This window comes from Myodes glareolus, chromosome 17 (assembly GCF_982192425.1).
Source record: "Myodes glareolus chromosome 17, mMyoGla1.1, whole genome shotgun sequence".
Classification (NCBI taxonomy): Eukaryota; Metazoa; Chordata; class Mammalia; order Rodentia; family Cricetidae; genus Myodes; species Myodes glareolus.
In genome coordinates this window covers 13,100,636-13,116,318 of record NC_142042.1, presented here as the reverse complement: position 1 = coordinate 13,116,318, position 15,683 = coordinate 13,100,636, and the positions used below count along the sequence as shown (strand labels likewise).

The 15,683-nt window shown below is 40.0% G+C and overlaps 1 protein-coding gene across 1 annotated transcript in view; it reads left to right on the top strand.

Moving 5' to 3' along the window:
• Positions 1 to 14,400, top strand: part of Col24a1 (collagen type XXIV alpha 1 chain) — a 256,486-nt gene extending 242,086 nt beyond the window's left edge. Inside the window, exons 57-60 of the mRNA XM_087897474.1 lie at positions 747 to 915; positions 5,201 to 5,310; positions 8,094 to 8,291; positions 12,946 to 14,400. Of these exons, the coding sequence (XP_087753600.1) occupies positions 747 to 915; positions 5,201 to 5,310; positions 8,094 to 8,291; positions 12,946 to 13,092 (624 nt within the window). The 3' untranslated portion in view covers positions 13,093 to 14,400. The remainder of the gene's footprint in view (positions 1 to 746; positions 916 to 5,200; positions 5,311 to 8,093; positions 8,292 to 12,945) is intronic.
• Positions 14,401 to 15,683: the final 1,283 nt, after the last annotated feature.

Sequence of the window (15,683 nt, the reverse complement as noted above, 5' to 3'; positions counted from 1 at the left end):
TTAAAGAACTTATTTTTGAAGGGCTTTGGTGCTGTTGGGGAGGTAGGAAGGTAAAATGAGCCATGTTTCTTACGGTTGGATTTGTCTTGATCACTCATTAATCTCAGAAAGAATAAAAGAGCATGTTCAGCCCTTTGCTAAACCTAGTCGATCATCTGTGTATAGTCAAACAAGTGTGTTGCGTGTACGGTCTAACGGTAAAAAAGAAAACTCAAAAAAGATAAATATTAGTGTGTGAGGAAGACTCCATGCAAATAACGAACATGCGTTAGGAACAAGAATAGAGAGCTAGTTGCTTTTCTAGATCTGTCATGGATTCTTCATCTTGGGTGGTGGACAATTACATAAAAATGTATTTGATGGTAAAAATGTAAAGCTCCACGGCTTCAGAATGGCTTCTAATGTGCAGAAGATCATTAAGCTAAGTAGTCTTTGGTTCTGATTAATTTCAGTGTATGATTTTTTTGCAACATTTTTATAGCAAAGTTTGAAATAAAAAATTAAACTCTATTTTATATGGAGTTTTAAAAGCATGGTAAGTCTCTTGTCAACTTACAAACTGAACTCTGACCTTCTATTGGGATCTGGAATTAACAGGCTGATATGCATGTTTAAATATAAGGATATATTCTTTCTACCCTATTCCCAGCTTCCTAAAAAGCAATTAGGATGACAGTCTTAGTCTGCCTTGTCCAGAGTTTTATTAGAGTTTTCTTGCTTATATGATGTTTGTGATGACTTGGCAGAGTTACCAGAATACTGAAGTGACTTTAATCGACCACAGTGCAGAGATATTCAAAACCCTGACCTACCTTAGCAGTTTACTGAGCAGCATGAAGAGCCCCCTCGGCACACGGGATAACCCAGCACGGATCTGCAAGGATTTGCTCAGCTGTGAGTACAAGCTTTCAGATGGTAAGTCCATCTCCTCAGAGTCTCGTGTCTGAAATCGTCATTAGAACATTGGAGATCTGCCGCACAGTCAGTTCAGATCTCAGTCATTTTGATAAAACATCGGCAAGAGCCACTGTGACGTCATCACGAGATAGTCTTTAAGGAAGATAGACTGCTGAAATCACCTCGCCCGTGTGTCCTTCCCTTACACTTTGTCAAGGTAGCACATTGTACAGCGAAGGCTGGTTTCGGGGTGGCAGACAGGAACACATCTTTGTCCTTGGCAATTCAAAGCCATCAAAGATGACTTTTTAAAAAAAATCATAAATTCTCTACTACAGAACTCCCTAACAGTGTGGCTTCATAGAATTTAAATATGCTCCAACTAGAGTCAACAAATATTAAAATAAAGTGGTTTGTCATCCTTGGAGTTTCTCATCCTGTTCAGTCAAGTACATTAGCCAGGAGTATCAAAGTAGGTTTAGAGAAAAATCATTAAGGAAATGTGTGGTGATATTTTGTTTGTGCTGTAACAAATAAAGCTTGCCTGGAGATCAGAGTGCAGAGCTAAAGCACTAGTTAGTCACAGAGGCCAGGCAGTGGTGGCAGCACACACCTTTAATCCCAGCACACAGAAGCAGAGGCAGAAGGCTCTCTGTGAGTTCAAGGCCACCTGGGGCTACACTAGATTGAACCAGTCTCAAAGAGAAACAGAACCTGCTCACATCTTGAATCCCAGTACTTGGGAGTCACAAGCCTTTAATCCCAACACTAGCGAAGTGGAGACAGGAAGGGATATGGCTGGGCAGAGAGAGGAATATAAGGTGGGGGGAGACAGGAACTCAGGGCTTTCAGTCTGAGAATTCATGGAGACAGGATACCGCATTCATTGTGAGGATTTGGTAGAGGTTAAAAAGTCTCTCTAGTGGCTGGCACCTTTGTCTCTCTGATATTTCAGCATTTACCCTGATATCTGACTCTGGTTTTTATCAGTAAGACCAATTAGAATTCACGCTACAGAAATGGTATAAACCCAGAGGCTCAATTACCACTTAAACAAGAGAAACACTAACTGCCAAGAAATTGTGTCATTTTCATTTTTAGCTAGCCTATAATCACCTATATAGTTAATACTATATCTTTTTGTTTTGCTAAAAAATTAATTCCCAGAACATGTTAAGTTAAAGTGAGTCCGGTCAGCCCGGCTTTGCTTTCTACAGATTAGTTGGAAAAACAAGTCTTGTTTAGGATTGGATTCTATAAGACAAACACAATGAGGTGATGGGGGCAAGAGAGTTAAGGGCTTGCCTGAGTAATGTCCTTCAGTGGAGTGAAGACCTTAAAGCTGGAGGAAGTGACATGAGGACATTGAGAACGGAGAACATCAGTAGGTAGTCAGCCCTGATGGAATAGAGGAAACTATTGATTAAAGACACTAGAAGGTGTAAGCAGGGAGAAGCAGAGGGGTGAAATTGTTGAGAAGGTAGAGTTGCCGGTAGTACAGGCTGGCGTGTACAGCCTTGGGAGTTAATGGTTGGAGTAAAGTAGATTGGAGAGGCAGGAACAGAACAGCCAAGGTGTTAAGGGTAGTGTTCATGTGGCTTTTAAAAGAATGCCAACAATAAGGTTATACACAGATCTTTCTGAAAGTAATAACAAGACAGAAATTTAAATATTCAAAGCAATATATTCAGTAGTTGCCCTGGGAAATGATACTAGATGATATAACATGATGATAATCATTGCAACTTAGATTATTTCGAGGGAGAACATTTTTAAGAAAGTGATCTGGATGTAGCGGTAGGAAAGACACCTTCCCACACCAGCACTACAAGGCTAGGGCAGAACATGAATGAAAGAACTAGAAAGAGAAGCAAGGCCCTCAGGGCAGAGCCAATATTGAATTAGAGCCCTTGGGCTCACAAAAGCTATAAGGCACATAAAATAGATTTAAGATAAACTGTATGTCATATTACCATGAAACTCCCACCAGATCCCCGCTGAATGCAGCCACACAGACAAGGAAAGCTTGATGGAATGGCTTTCATTTACACAAAAATATCTCACACAGTAGTAGGAAAATAATTTCTTGAAATAGAAGAGATGATGGACGAGGGTGTACATTCTCTCCCTCAGATAAAACTGGAAGTTCGTATGGGCTTGTGGTGAGAAATCAGCTATGAGTTCTACAAATTTATAAAATATGGGGGATTCCAAAGAAAGGAATCTGATGAAGGTGAATGTCTTCCACCCCTTCCTTCTTTTTCAAGAAATGAGCAGTTCTCCAAATGTGTTTCCTGGATGGGAGTTAGATTTTGTTTGAAATGCAGACTCCCAAGCCACACCCAGGACTTAGCGGACCAGCAGTTCTGAGGTGGGGCCCACTGAGTGTGTTTGGACAGATGCATTGTGCTCAATGTAGTTTGAAAGTCACTGTCGTTGAGTACAGTCCTTGCCTCTGAACTACCCATTCAGCTAATATGTGTTGGGCAGGCATGTTAGAACGTTAGAACGACAATACTCAAGGGTGTTTGAAGGCAGGGGTGACACCTGATTTAAAAAAAAAAAAAAGATTATTTGATTATTTCTTCTTAATCATGAAAACTACAGCACATAATTCAGAAGTTCCTGTTCCTGTTCCTGTATTTGGAATCAAGTGCTGTTTGAATATTGCGTCACCCAGGAATCAGGAGGGTAGCACGCTGTCTTTCAGCTGAGTGTTTCCTAAACAACCATTTCGTTCTCTGACCTCGCTTTAGCTATGGATTGGCCAGTGTAAATGAGGTGTAATGACTTCGGTCCTGCCCATTTTCAGATCTGAAGGCCAAAACACAAATGAAACCACTGTTTAATTGTATCTCTTTCTTTCTGAAAAGAAAATGTAATTTTTTAGGTTTTATTTTGCAAGTTTTATCTGCGTGTGTGTGTGTGTGTGTGTGTGCACCACTTGTTGGGAGAGCCTGTGGATGCCATTAGAGAGTTTTAAGTCTCCTGGACCTGGCATAATGAGACAGTGATGAGCTGCCATGGAGGTGTTGGGAATCAAACCCAGATCTTCTGTGGAAGGAGCCAGTGCTCTTAACCTTAGAGCCATCCCTCCAGCCCAGTTTTGTTGGTTTTAATCATCAGTATTATCCACAAAGATCTATCTTCTTCAGCTAGGTTGAAATCATTTCTATTTGAAATAAAATCTCCGTTTTAAACTCTATAAAAATTTAGAAGAGAAATGTACATTAACTACAACTTTAATACTAATTGTGTAACTTCAGATCATTCTCTTCTACTTGACTTTTACCTTTTTTAAAAAAAATCTTTTACAATCATTTACTTTGTGTGGACACACACTCACACCACAGTGAGTATGCAGAGGTCGAAGGACAACTTGTAGAGGTCACTTCCCTCCTTCCATCATGTCCCAGGCATCAAAGTCAGGCCATGAAGCTTAGTGGTTAGTGCCTTTGCCAACTGAGCTATCTCACAGGCAGGCCTTAACTGACACCTACTTATCCATAGTCCAAAGCACTGAACTCAAGCTGTGTATCATTTTTATAAAAGTTTTGAAATGCTTTTTAAATTGATAGGTTCTTGAAAATACAGTTCTGGGTAACAGTTCTACATGCATGTAGCTTTCATTCGTTTGCTAAATATAGGTGCTTTCAATCAGTTGTGTATTTTGACAGATAAGACTGTGATATGTTGACATGTGTCAACATGAAAACCATAGCTCTCAGTTTAAGGGGAATAAGAGACAGTTTATTTGAGGGGGGGGCAATTTTGAGTGACCATGGCCCACGAACAGGGATTTAGGTTACCCCAAATTTCACCTTCCAATGTGGAAGAGGTTTATGAAATACAGAACAAAGAAAGTCATAAATCAAGGTAAGTTTCAAATACACTGGCCAGCGCATCTAAGAGATGGCTATACTGTGATAGGGGTGCTTTGCATAGGCCCAAGATGCTGTCTGGTGACGTTCTTAGTTTTCGGAATAGTGAGAGATATTGGACTACTCAACCCATAGATTCTGAAAGGTTTCTGTCGATTACTCACACAGTGTTACTCCAGACACAGAAGTGGGCAAGCAATGGCTGCTCTAGGGGACGCTAGAACTAGCTCAAGACAAGGCAATCAGTCTCTAAACTTGCAACATGCCAATCTCTCCCCAGTACTGAAATTCCGATCAGCCAATAAGTCTCTGCTGACACAGATTCTTTTCAGGAGTTTCTATTCTTAGATGAGACACTATAAAAGTTCGTGTAGTTTAATATGAGGTTGAAATAACCTTGTGCTTTTGTTATAAATTAATAGGAAAATACTGGATTGATCCAAATCTTGGGTGCTCTTCGGATGCCTTTGAGGTGTTCTGCAATTTTAGTGCTGGTGGTCAAACATGTTTATCTCCTGTGTCTGTGACGAAGGTGCGTACTGAATTTTAGAACATGTGCTTACATATTGTAGAGTATTTGTAAACAAGGATATAAAAACACTCTTTGTCTTCATATAATTGTGGATTTTTAAGAATGAAATTAAAATATGCCTTTGCCCTTCATTCTCTATCACATATGAAAAATATATTTTCATTGTTAAAATATTTTCAAAGATTTATTTTTGTTATATGTAGAAATGTTTGCCTGAATGTATGTGTATGCAACATGTACATTCCTGGTCCCTGGAGAGGTCAGAAGAGGGCATCAGATCCCTCGAAACTGGAATTAAGAACAGTTGTGGGCCATGTGGGTGCTGGGAATTGAACCCAGGTCCTCTGCAATAGCATCAGTTTCTCTTAACCACGAGCCATCTGTCCAGTTCTCATTGTTAAAAAAAATTAATAAGTGCTATAAATCTTAAAAGTTTGTTTGTCTGTTTTCTGATTGGTTCAGTGTATCCCATGGATCTGGTTTCTTTAATTCCCTAAAGTTTGTACAGCATGACATTGTGGTTTTAAACATGCCCAGACTTTAGAAAACCTCCAATCAGCGGCACTGCTCTGGTCAACAATCCATTACCTACAGCTTTGTTGAAAATTGTATCATCACTGAAGGAACATTGCTACAGACGCTTGCTGCGTTTGGGTGGTTGTCATAAAACAATCTCCTGTATGCAAACGTCCACTGACTACTGTTTCAAAGTTTCAAGACTCGTTCTGTAAATGCACTGCTTAGAATGAATAGACTAGTTTCATACACAAGTGAGCTACAAGGGTTTTAAAAACCCAGTTCTATTTATAACCACTTGAAATAAAATTGCCCTTTCTTTCTTTTCCTGATTAAACTGACTTTGCCGGTTTTCTCATTGGCAAAGAACTGGCACGTGCCTATCATGCGTTCTGCCCATCTTCAGAAGGTTTACAGGCACAGTGTGCAACTGGTTTCTATTGAGCGGTTCTCCCTCACTGAGCCGGGATTTTCACTGTGTGATCTCAGTGGATATTCGCCACTGTTCTCCACGACAGAGGGGGCAGGACTGCTCCATGCTCCTCTGAATGGAGAGTGGTACCATACTTCTCTGTGTAAAATGGACATCCGTGTCCGCGTCCTCGATGCCCTGGGTGTTGCCAGTGTATTTTTATACAGATTTTTGTAGATAGGAGATAAAAGAAGGGACCTATTGAACAAACAAGCTAGGAACAGTAAAGAAAACCGTGCTAGTTCCTCCCATGGCTGAATCAATTCTGCCATCGGTAGGAAGTAGAAGGACCAGAAATCAGGACTGTGTGTGGAGAGCATTGTGGGGAATGAAACCGTAGTTACCAAAGGGCTCACTCCACTCTGTGAGCTAGAGTGCATAAATTACCTAGGTCGTTTTGTCTTTATTGTTTTGGTTTTTGTGCTTTCAGTGTGAAAATTTATTAATATTGAATAGTGAAACTAGTAATACCATAGTCAAAACAATATTAGCACATTCCAAGAGAGGAAGATTTTGAAAAATAATTGTTTATTTCCTAATCAGGTTTCAACAAGGCTGGGGAAGGCTGCTAGTCTATACATATCTAACTTGGATTACAAAAATTAGCAAATTGAAAATTAAACCTTAATATTCCTAAGGACTACACTCCACATTTTTATCCCTATACCCTAATTGTGCGTTTATTTTCTCTCTTCCTAGAGTTCTTCTTTTGTTGTTCTGACATTGGTTATTTCCTGGTGCTTGTGGTACTAGGGTTCAAAATAAAACTAAGCAGGCATTCTACTGCTGTGCTGTGCCTCTCCCTCGGGTTTTTCTTTTCGTTGTTGTTGCTTTACGATCTCCCAGCCTCGTTACCTCCTAACTAACGTTTTTATCATTTATATTTGGAGACTTAATATAAATTCCTTAATAGCAATCCCATACTCACATTGTATCTGAACTCCTCTCTGAATAAGTCTCAGACAATGATGGTGGTGGTGACGATGATGATGGTAGTGGTGGTAATGGTGGTGATGACGATGATTATGCTGACAGTGATAATGACCATGGTAATGATGATGGTGGTGGTGGTGGTGTGGGGGGGGACTATAGAAGCATTTACTTCCCTTTCCAAATGTGGGTATGTATAGTCAGACTTGCTAATTCCTGCTCTTCCCTGTCCTGTTCATGCTATTAGTTAAAGCTGGTTCATGTGTTCGTTCCCTTGGTAAACATTTCCTGCTGACTCACCACTTGCAAGTACTTTAGGATATGACAGAAAATTCAAATTACTCACCTAAGTTATTTTCCAGACTTGTAACGTATCTTATGAAATTCACACAGAAGTAATCTCATGAAAAACAGATTGTAGCATTATGCCAAGCAAACAGCAATCATTACTGTACTGCAAGTATCACTATAAAAATTATTTTGTTATATTTTTCTATGTAATAGCCTAATGATACATTGCAGCCAGTTCACACAGACTCAGAGAAACCTGTTACCAACATCCTTTCCCAGTCCTGCCCACTGGCATCGCCTTGGTAGTCTGACAGCAGTTTCTATGTGATAATCAGAATCAGAGATCACGTGATCACCCACTTAAACACCACCACGCACAGGGGCAGGTGATTAAACCTTTGCGGGCATTCCACCTGTTGGTCTTAAACTCCAGATCTCTCAGGCGCCCTTCCTCAAGTTCCCTACTTCCCCATGTGTTGTGACGTGACGCTCATTCCCTACATCCCCCGGTGTTCTGATGTGGTTTCCTGCATCCCCGCGTGTTCTGACGGGACTCTCGTTTCTCTGACACCAGCTGGCATTTGGGGTAGGCAAAGTGCAGATGAACTTCCTTCACTTGCTGAGCGCAGAAGCCACCCACGTCATCACCGTCCACTGTCTCAGCACGCAGTCTGCTGGCCCAGGATTGCCTGTTAGTTTCAAAGGATGGAACGGTCAGATTTTTGAAGAAAATACTCTACTTGAACCTAACGTCCTCTCAGATGACTGCAAGGTAAGAGAATGGCACAAGTAGAAATGGGGCTTAAAGTGATGAGAATGGGATTTTCCTTACACACTGACACAACAGAAAGGCGCTGTTTTAAGGCCCCCGGAATAAGTACGCTTTCCATAAACAACCATTGTCTATATTATCTACCTATCTAGATATGTATATATTGTTAGTTTTTGTTATGTTAATACATTATTCTTGGATTTTTGTTTTATTTTGTTTCTTGAGACAGAGTCTCTCCGTGTAGTCCTGGATATCCTGGACCTTGTTATGCAGCCCAGGTTGGCCTTGAACTCAGAGATCCACCTGCCTCTGCCTCCCGTGTGCCACTAATGCCCAGCTTATTTGTGTTTTGTTAACATCTTTTTATTTAAGATTTATTTTAAAATTTTTTACATGTTTGAATGTTCTCGTACATGTATGCATGTGTGCCATATGTGTGCCTGGTGACTTCTGAGATCAGAAATGACACTGGATCACCTGGAACTGGAGTTATAGATGGTTGTGAGCCACCAGGTGGGCGCTAAGAACCAAATCTGAATCCTCTGCAAGAGAAGCAAGTGTTCTTGACCACTGAGCAGTCTCTCTAGCCCCTTATTTTTAATTATGTGTGTGCATGTAAATCTTTGTGTGTTTGTGTAAGCCCATGGATGCTACACGAGGGTGTTAGATCTCCTGGAGCTGGAGTTATAGGCAGTTGTGATCTGTCTGATGTGGGTGCTGGGAGCCAGACTCTGTAAGAGCAGTATGGGCTGTTAACTGGTGAATCATCTCTCCAACCCCTATTTATGGACTTTTATGTGCAAACCAAACGTTAATGCATAGATATTAGCCCTCAGATGAAATAATTACATCTGGATACATGAATGAATGGATTGATAGCTCAGCCGATCAATTGATTGATATAGCATGCACATAAATATATTTATTTCATGTTTTGTGCTCTAGATCTTATTGCTGTGTGGAATGGAAGTCATAGAATTGTTACTTCATTTGGTTTTTGCCAATTCTTATACAACTAAATATGAATACAATTGTGGACTGACTGACCCTCTTGGTATTTAATTTTAGCTCACTTTTTTTTTCTATTGAAATGAAGTAATAGATACTATGATGAACTTAATTATATATGATTAATTTTTCATTAATTATTGTAAAGTAACATTGTTTTCCTGCCTTGGTGTATAATTAAGTCCATGATTTAACATCTCTTGCCATTTCTTGGAGACCACTTTTTCATACATTTCTCTTCATAGTTGAATGGTCAAAAGTAGATTGCTCTTATTCTCTTTTTATGTTTAAAGAGAGAAGTATTCCCAACAAGTTCATGTAACCTTTAGTCCTTCCCAGAAACTTTCCAGGAAGTGGCTCATTAACATGTCTGAGATACAATTTGAACATCAATGAGCTGAATACAGCTCAGCAGCAGTCAGACCCAACCTACCTTTCTAGGCTAGGCTTTCACTGGCTGCTACTCTATTCTATGGCTAAACCAATCTATTTTTTTATTATTATTATTATTATTACTACTACTACAACAATTCCACTATTTACTGATTGTTCTTATATGGTATTAAACATAGAGTACATATATTATTTTATTAATCATAATATATTTGTAAAGAAAAAATTAATCCAAGCCAGCCTTGATAGTACATACTATAAACTTAACAGTTAGCATGTGGAGACGGGGAGATTAAGTGTTCAAGACCAACCTTGGCTGCATGAGATCATCTCCCAGACAAATAAGATTAGTCCCACTTCATATATAAGAAAGTAAAGGTTCAGAAAGCTTAAGAAACTTCCTGGAGGTCATCAGCTAATTAGTGGAGAAACAAGCAAGCAACCACAGCTGCAAATTCCACACCGTCACAGCCGGCTTGCAGTGTTTAACGGAACTCTCATTTGATCTCCAGCCCCGGAAAACAGCTTCAAGTCCCATTGTGCGCGGGAGGGAAGTATCGGTGCCTGAATTTCCATTGAAATTCTCCCAGGTTGTGCTAGGCTGATTCCACAACCACATAATTTACCTGTGTACTTGGTTCCAGGGGGCTCTGTTGCCTTTCCCTTTCTCTTGTTGTCGCCCATTAACCCTTTCCTCTGCAATGCCTTTCTCAAATTCTCTCACCATCTGGGAGTTTCTGACATTCCTTATGACCCAGCTTAATTCCGAATCTCATCAAATGTTTCCTGACTTCTCTAGCAATAAAGAATTTAGTAAGCATGTCTATCTGGACCCTACTGTATGCAGTCTGTGTTTGCTATTTCTTGCCCTTGCCTTCCCCAATCCTGCATGGCTTATTTATGTCTGTTCTCCCCGCTCAGATTGCTGTTTACTTCAGATGTCAGAACCAAGTTAGTCACCTTTCTATTTCCCAAGCTCATTCAATTATGCCTAATGTTCAGTAGAATGTTTAATATCTGCCTGATGGGTTAGTGAATGAATCCAACAGTTGCATTATGTTCAGTGACTGCTTGACAGGTCAGAGTCTTTCCAACAGTTTAGGTCTGGCTACCAGATCAACCTTATGACATCAGACAAATGATTTGTTGGTGAAAGTCAATGGCCTTGGCTTTAACATGGAGATATTAGCTTAAATAGTCACTAAGGAGCCTTCAAATTGTAAGATTCAGACCAAGACAAGACTATGAGCAAGTAGATTGGCTTCTGAATAAAAAGCTCCACAAATTTAGGCAACTGTGTTTCTCTGCTTTTTCTTGGAGAATATTTAATGCAAAACATTTTATAATGGGTTTTGACCAAATCATTTATCATAAATAGCAGAGTCTGCAGTAATGTGAGAAGCAGGAGGCTTAGCAATGACAAAGGAGAAAGCCATTCAAATGGAAACCACAGAGGAGGGGGGAGGGATTGGAACCTAAGAGGATTCCATATGATTATCATTTAACTGCTTCTAACGAAGGCAGTTCTAGTTATTTGCTACTGAGTATACAAAGATTGTGATAATTAATCCTCCTTTGCCCAAGAAAGCTGAACACTTTGAAGAAAGGGAGGGAACTGGCAAAATGCCTCATTGGTAAAAGCTCTGCTGCCAAGGTCAATCACTGGGACCCATGTGATAGAAGGAGAGAGCTCTCATTGGTTTTCCACTAACTTAAACACACACACACACACACACACACACACACACACACACACCAAATACATTCTTGAGAAAGGATCAGATGGGTCTGACCCTTATTAGGAATACTGCAGACCTTGAGCTCATGTCTGTTACTGTGATCCATAGGCATCAGAAGCATAAATCTCCTATTAACCTCTGGCAGTAAAGGTCAGAAAATGGTGCTATGGTAAAGAGAGAAAGCCTGGTGTCTCAGCTTCTTTCCCTGACACTGTAATACAACACTCTGGCACAAGCAGCTTATGGGGGGAAAGGCTTGTTGTGGGTCAGCTGCTCACATAGCAGCCAGAGGATCAGTGAATGCACGCATGCTAGTGTCCAGTTGACTTTCTCCATTCATGTGTAGTCCAGGATCCCTGTTTAGGAAATGGTGATGCCCACTGTGGGCAGTTCTTCCGAACTCAATGTAATCAAGACAACCCCCCACTAACGTGATAAGAGGCCAATCTCCCCAGTGATTCTTGATTCTGTAAAGTTGACAATTAACACTACCGCAGTGGGCCTGGTAGTATGGTATGGGTCTGTAATCTCAGTCATTCAAAAGAGCAAGGTCATGTGTTTGAGCACTGCCTTGTCTATAGAGTGAGTTCAAAGTCAGCCTGAGCAATTTAATGGGACCTTGTTTTCAAGTATAAAAAAGAGATGCTATTTTGAGTGAGGTAACCCAGACACAGAAAGACAATTATCACATGTACTCACTCATAGGTGGTTGTTAAACATAAAGCAAAGTAAACCAGCCTACAAATCACAATCCCAGAGAACCTAGACAACAATGAAGACCCTAAGAGAGACATACATAGATCTAATCTACATGAGAAGTAGAGAAAAAGACAAGATCTCCTGAGTTAATTGGGAACATGGGGACTTTGGGAGAGGGTTGAAAAGGACAGAAGAGGCAGGGAGGGGAGCAGAGAAAAATGTAGAGCTCAGTAAAAATCAATAAAATTAAAAAAGAGAGATGCTGAGTTATCTTGATCATGTGCTATTATGGTTCTGTGTTAGCATGGTAGTGTGTTAGCAAGGTAGGTAGCTTGTGGGTCTCACCAGTATATAAAGGGTCTCAAAATGTAGTAATAGAATGCTCACCTAGCAAGTGAGAGAATTTAGTGTTAATCCCCAGTGTGATAAGGGGGAGAGAAGAAAGGGAGAGGAAGAAGATGGGATGAGGGAGAAGAAGAAAAAAACTTCCAATTTTTGATTGATAGTAATTACTACTATCTATTTAGTATTGTTCTAAATATTTTCTATTCTCTTTAAATCTCTTTTATTTTGGGGGGACAGGACTCTATATATCCAACCGAAACTCAAACACACCATGTAGTCCAGGTAGGCCTCAAACCTGTGATTCCTCATGCCTCGGCTGCTGATATTCTCCAGCATGCACCAGGAGAGCTACCATGCTGTCTCTCTAAATCTTGCAGAGAATGCCCGTTGTCTGTGAAGGGCACTGCTTATTGAGGATGAGTGCTTGGAGAAGCAGCTCCACATGAAAGCATTCTGCTCTTCCTTTACAGATTCAGGATGGCAGCTGGCACAAGGCACAATTCCTCTTTCACACCCAGAATCCTAATCAGCTTCCTGTGATTGAAGTGCAAAGCCCTCCTCATCTGGGAACCCAGCGAAAGCTCCACATTGAAAGCAGCTCTGTGTGCTTTCTGTAAAGCCTCTGGCTTAGTGCTGAAACCATGCTGTGGGTCAAGTGATTGGTACAGAAGGGGAAATGCAGACAGAACCATGTGTCATTATGAAATGTGTGGAGCAGGGAAGGGACAGTGGCTAAATCTTAAGAAACCTCAGGAAGAAAAGATTTCCTTCCAAGGAGAAATGGCGTTTTTAAAGGACAATGATTGATAGCGTATTTAATTCTCTTAATTTTTTTTTATTGATCTGAATTTTCGTAAAGAATTCCCTAGAACTGAAAATGTATAAACTTGGGACTCTTAAGGGTGCCCTAAGCTTTCACCCCGTTAGACAGCTGGAGCTGCGGGGCACCGCGGAGCAGTACTGGATAGTGCTCCAAAAGGTGCGACGTTTCTGTCTAAAAAACGTGCGAGCCACTAGCTGTGGCTCCTTATCTTCCCAAACACTAAGCTGTATTCAGGTCCCCATGGGCATAAAATCTTAGCGGGTGTACACTACCTCTTCCATGTTGCCTTTTTGTGTTGCTTGGTGCTGTTTCTCAAAACAGGGTGCTGTGGCTGTGTGTCATAGACTATTTTATTTCTTTCTTCATCTTCGTCATTAAAACTGTATGTACTGGTTACATCAAAATATGTCTTAATTGTTAATACTTATTTCCATTTGTTTGGTCCCATGCCTAATAACAAGTAAAGCTATTTATGCGAAGTCCTTATTTTATTTTAAAATTCTCTTTATACACACGGAATCAAAGCCAGCATGTTGTAACTCATGTGTACGCACAAGAGAATTGGGGTGTTTGTTTTGTTTTTTGTTTTCTTCTTTAAATTGCTGTAAAAAGTACCTTATGCCACCTATATCCAGTGGTAAGTTTGGGTTAGAAACTGGGGTTTATAATATACTGTTTTAAAACTCCAAGATCATCTGGAATGATATTTTGTATATATATAAATATTGTGTAAAGTTTTAGTTCAGCCAATCTTTTGAAAATTGCTGCTGTTTTAAATTATAAAACTATATTTATGCTTTGTAGAAAATACTTGCTTTGTAGCACTTATTGATTTTTCTTTCACTGTTCTTAAACATAATGTTAGTGCCTAAAGGAATTTTGTAGTCTTTAATGCAGCATCATGCATTGAGAGGGGTCTTTTTCTACTAAAACCAAGCTCTCCCAGTCGCTCTTTCCTTGTTGTCAGAGAGATGCAAGCTCAATATTAAAAGAAAAAGATTATAACTCTTGCTGTATGGACGAACCTGTTGCTATCACAAGCATACAGTTAACCTCAGCAGACCACATTTACCTATCTATAATAAAGAGGTGCTTTCAATCATTTTTGAGTGATTTTGTCATCTTCATTTGTTATCATAATCATTTATTACATATAATAACTCCTCTGCCTGAAATGCAAATCAAAACAACTCTGAGATTCCATCTTACACCTGTAAGAATGGCCAAGATCAAAAACACTGATGACAACTTATGCTGGAGAGGTTGTGGGGTAAAGGGAACACTTCTGCATTGCTGGTGGGAATGTAAGCTGGTACAGCCCCTTTGGATGTCAGTGTGGCGATTTCTCAGAAAATTAGTAATTTTATGCGCACGGAATCAAAGCTAGCATGTTGTAACTCATGTGTGCGCACAAGAGAATTGGAGTGTTTGTTTTGTTTTTTCTTTTCTTGTTTAAATTGCTGTAAAAAGTACCTTATGCCACCTATATCCAGTGGTAGGTTTGGGTTAGAAACTGGGGTTTATAATATACTGTTTTACCTCAAGACCCAGGAATACCACTTTTGGGTATATATCCAAAGGATGCTCAATCATGGCACAAGGACATGTGCTCAACTATGTTTGTAGCAGTTTTGTTTGCCATAGCCAAAACCTGGAAACAACCTAAATGCCCCTCGATCGAAGAATGGATAAGGAAAATGTGGTATGTTTACACAGTGGAGTATTACACAGCAGAAAAAAATAATGACAGCTTGAATTTTGCAGGAAAATGGATGGAGCTAGAAAACATTATTTTGAGTGAGGTAACCCAGACCCAGAAAGACAATTATCACATATACTAACTCACAGGTGGTTTTTAAACATAAGGCAAAGAAAGCCAGCCTACAAACCACAATTCCAGAGAACTTAGACGACAATACAGACCCTTAAAGAGACATTGATCTAATCTACAGGGGAAGTAGAAAAAGAAAAGATCTCCTGAGTAAATTGGGAGCATGGGGACCTTGGGGGAGAATTGAAGGGGGGGAGGAAAGAGGTAGGGAGGGGAGCAGAGAAAAATGTAGAGCTCAATAAATATCAATTAAAAAATAACTCCTCTGCCATCCCATGCTATATTTATATATTATTAGACAATATACTATATTATTACTGAAGGAGTATAGGGCCTTTTGCCCATTTTTACATAATTAGAACATGGTACAGAAACAACATGGCCTAAGTATGGTGAATGATTTCCACCAAAAATAACAGCACCGTTCACAGGATGAAGGACAATGTTCTCATCAAAGAGGGCTGGGGAAACTGAGTATCCACCTGCCAAAAAGAGAAGACAGACAATTTCCTTTCTTGGTAGTACAAAACAGCTCACCTGGGATGAGAGCTAAA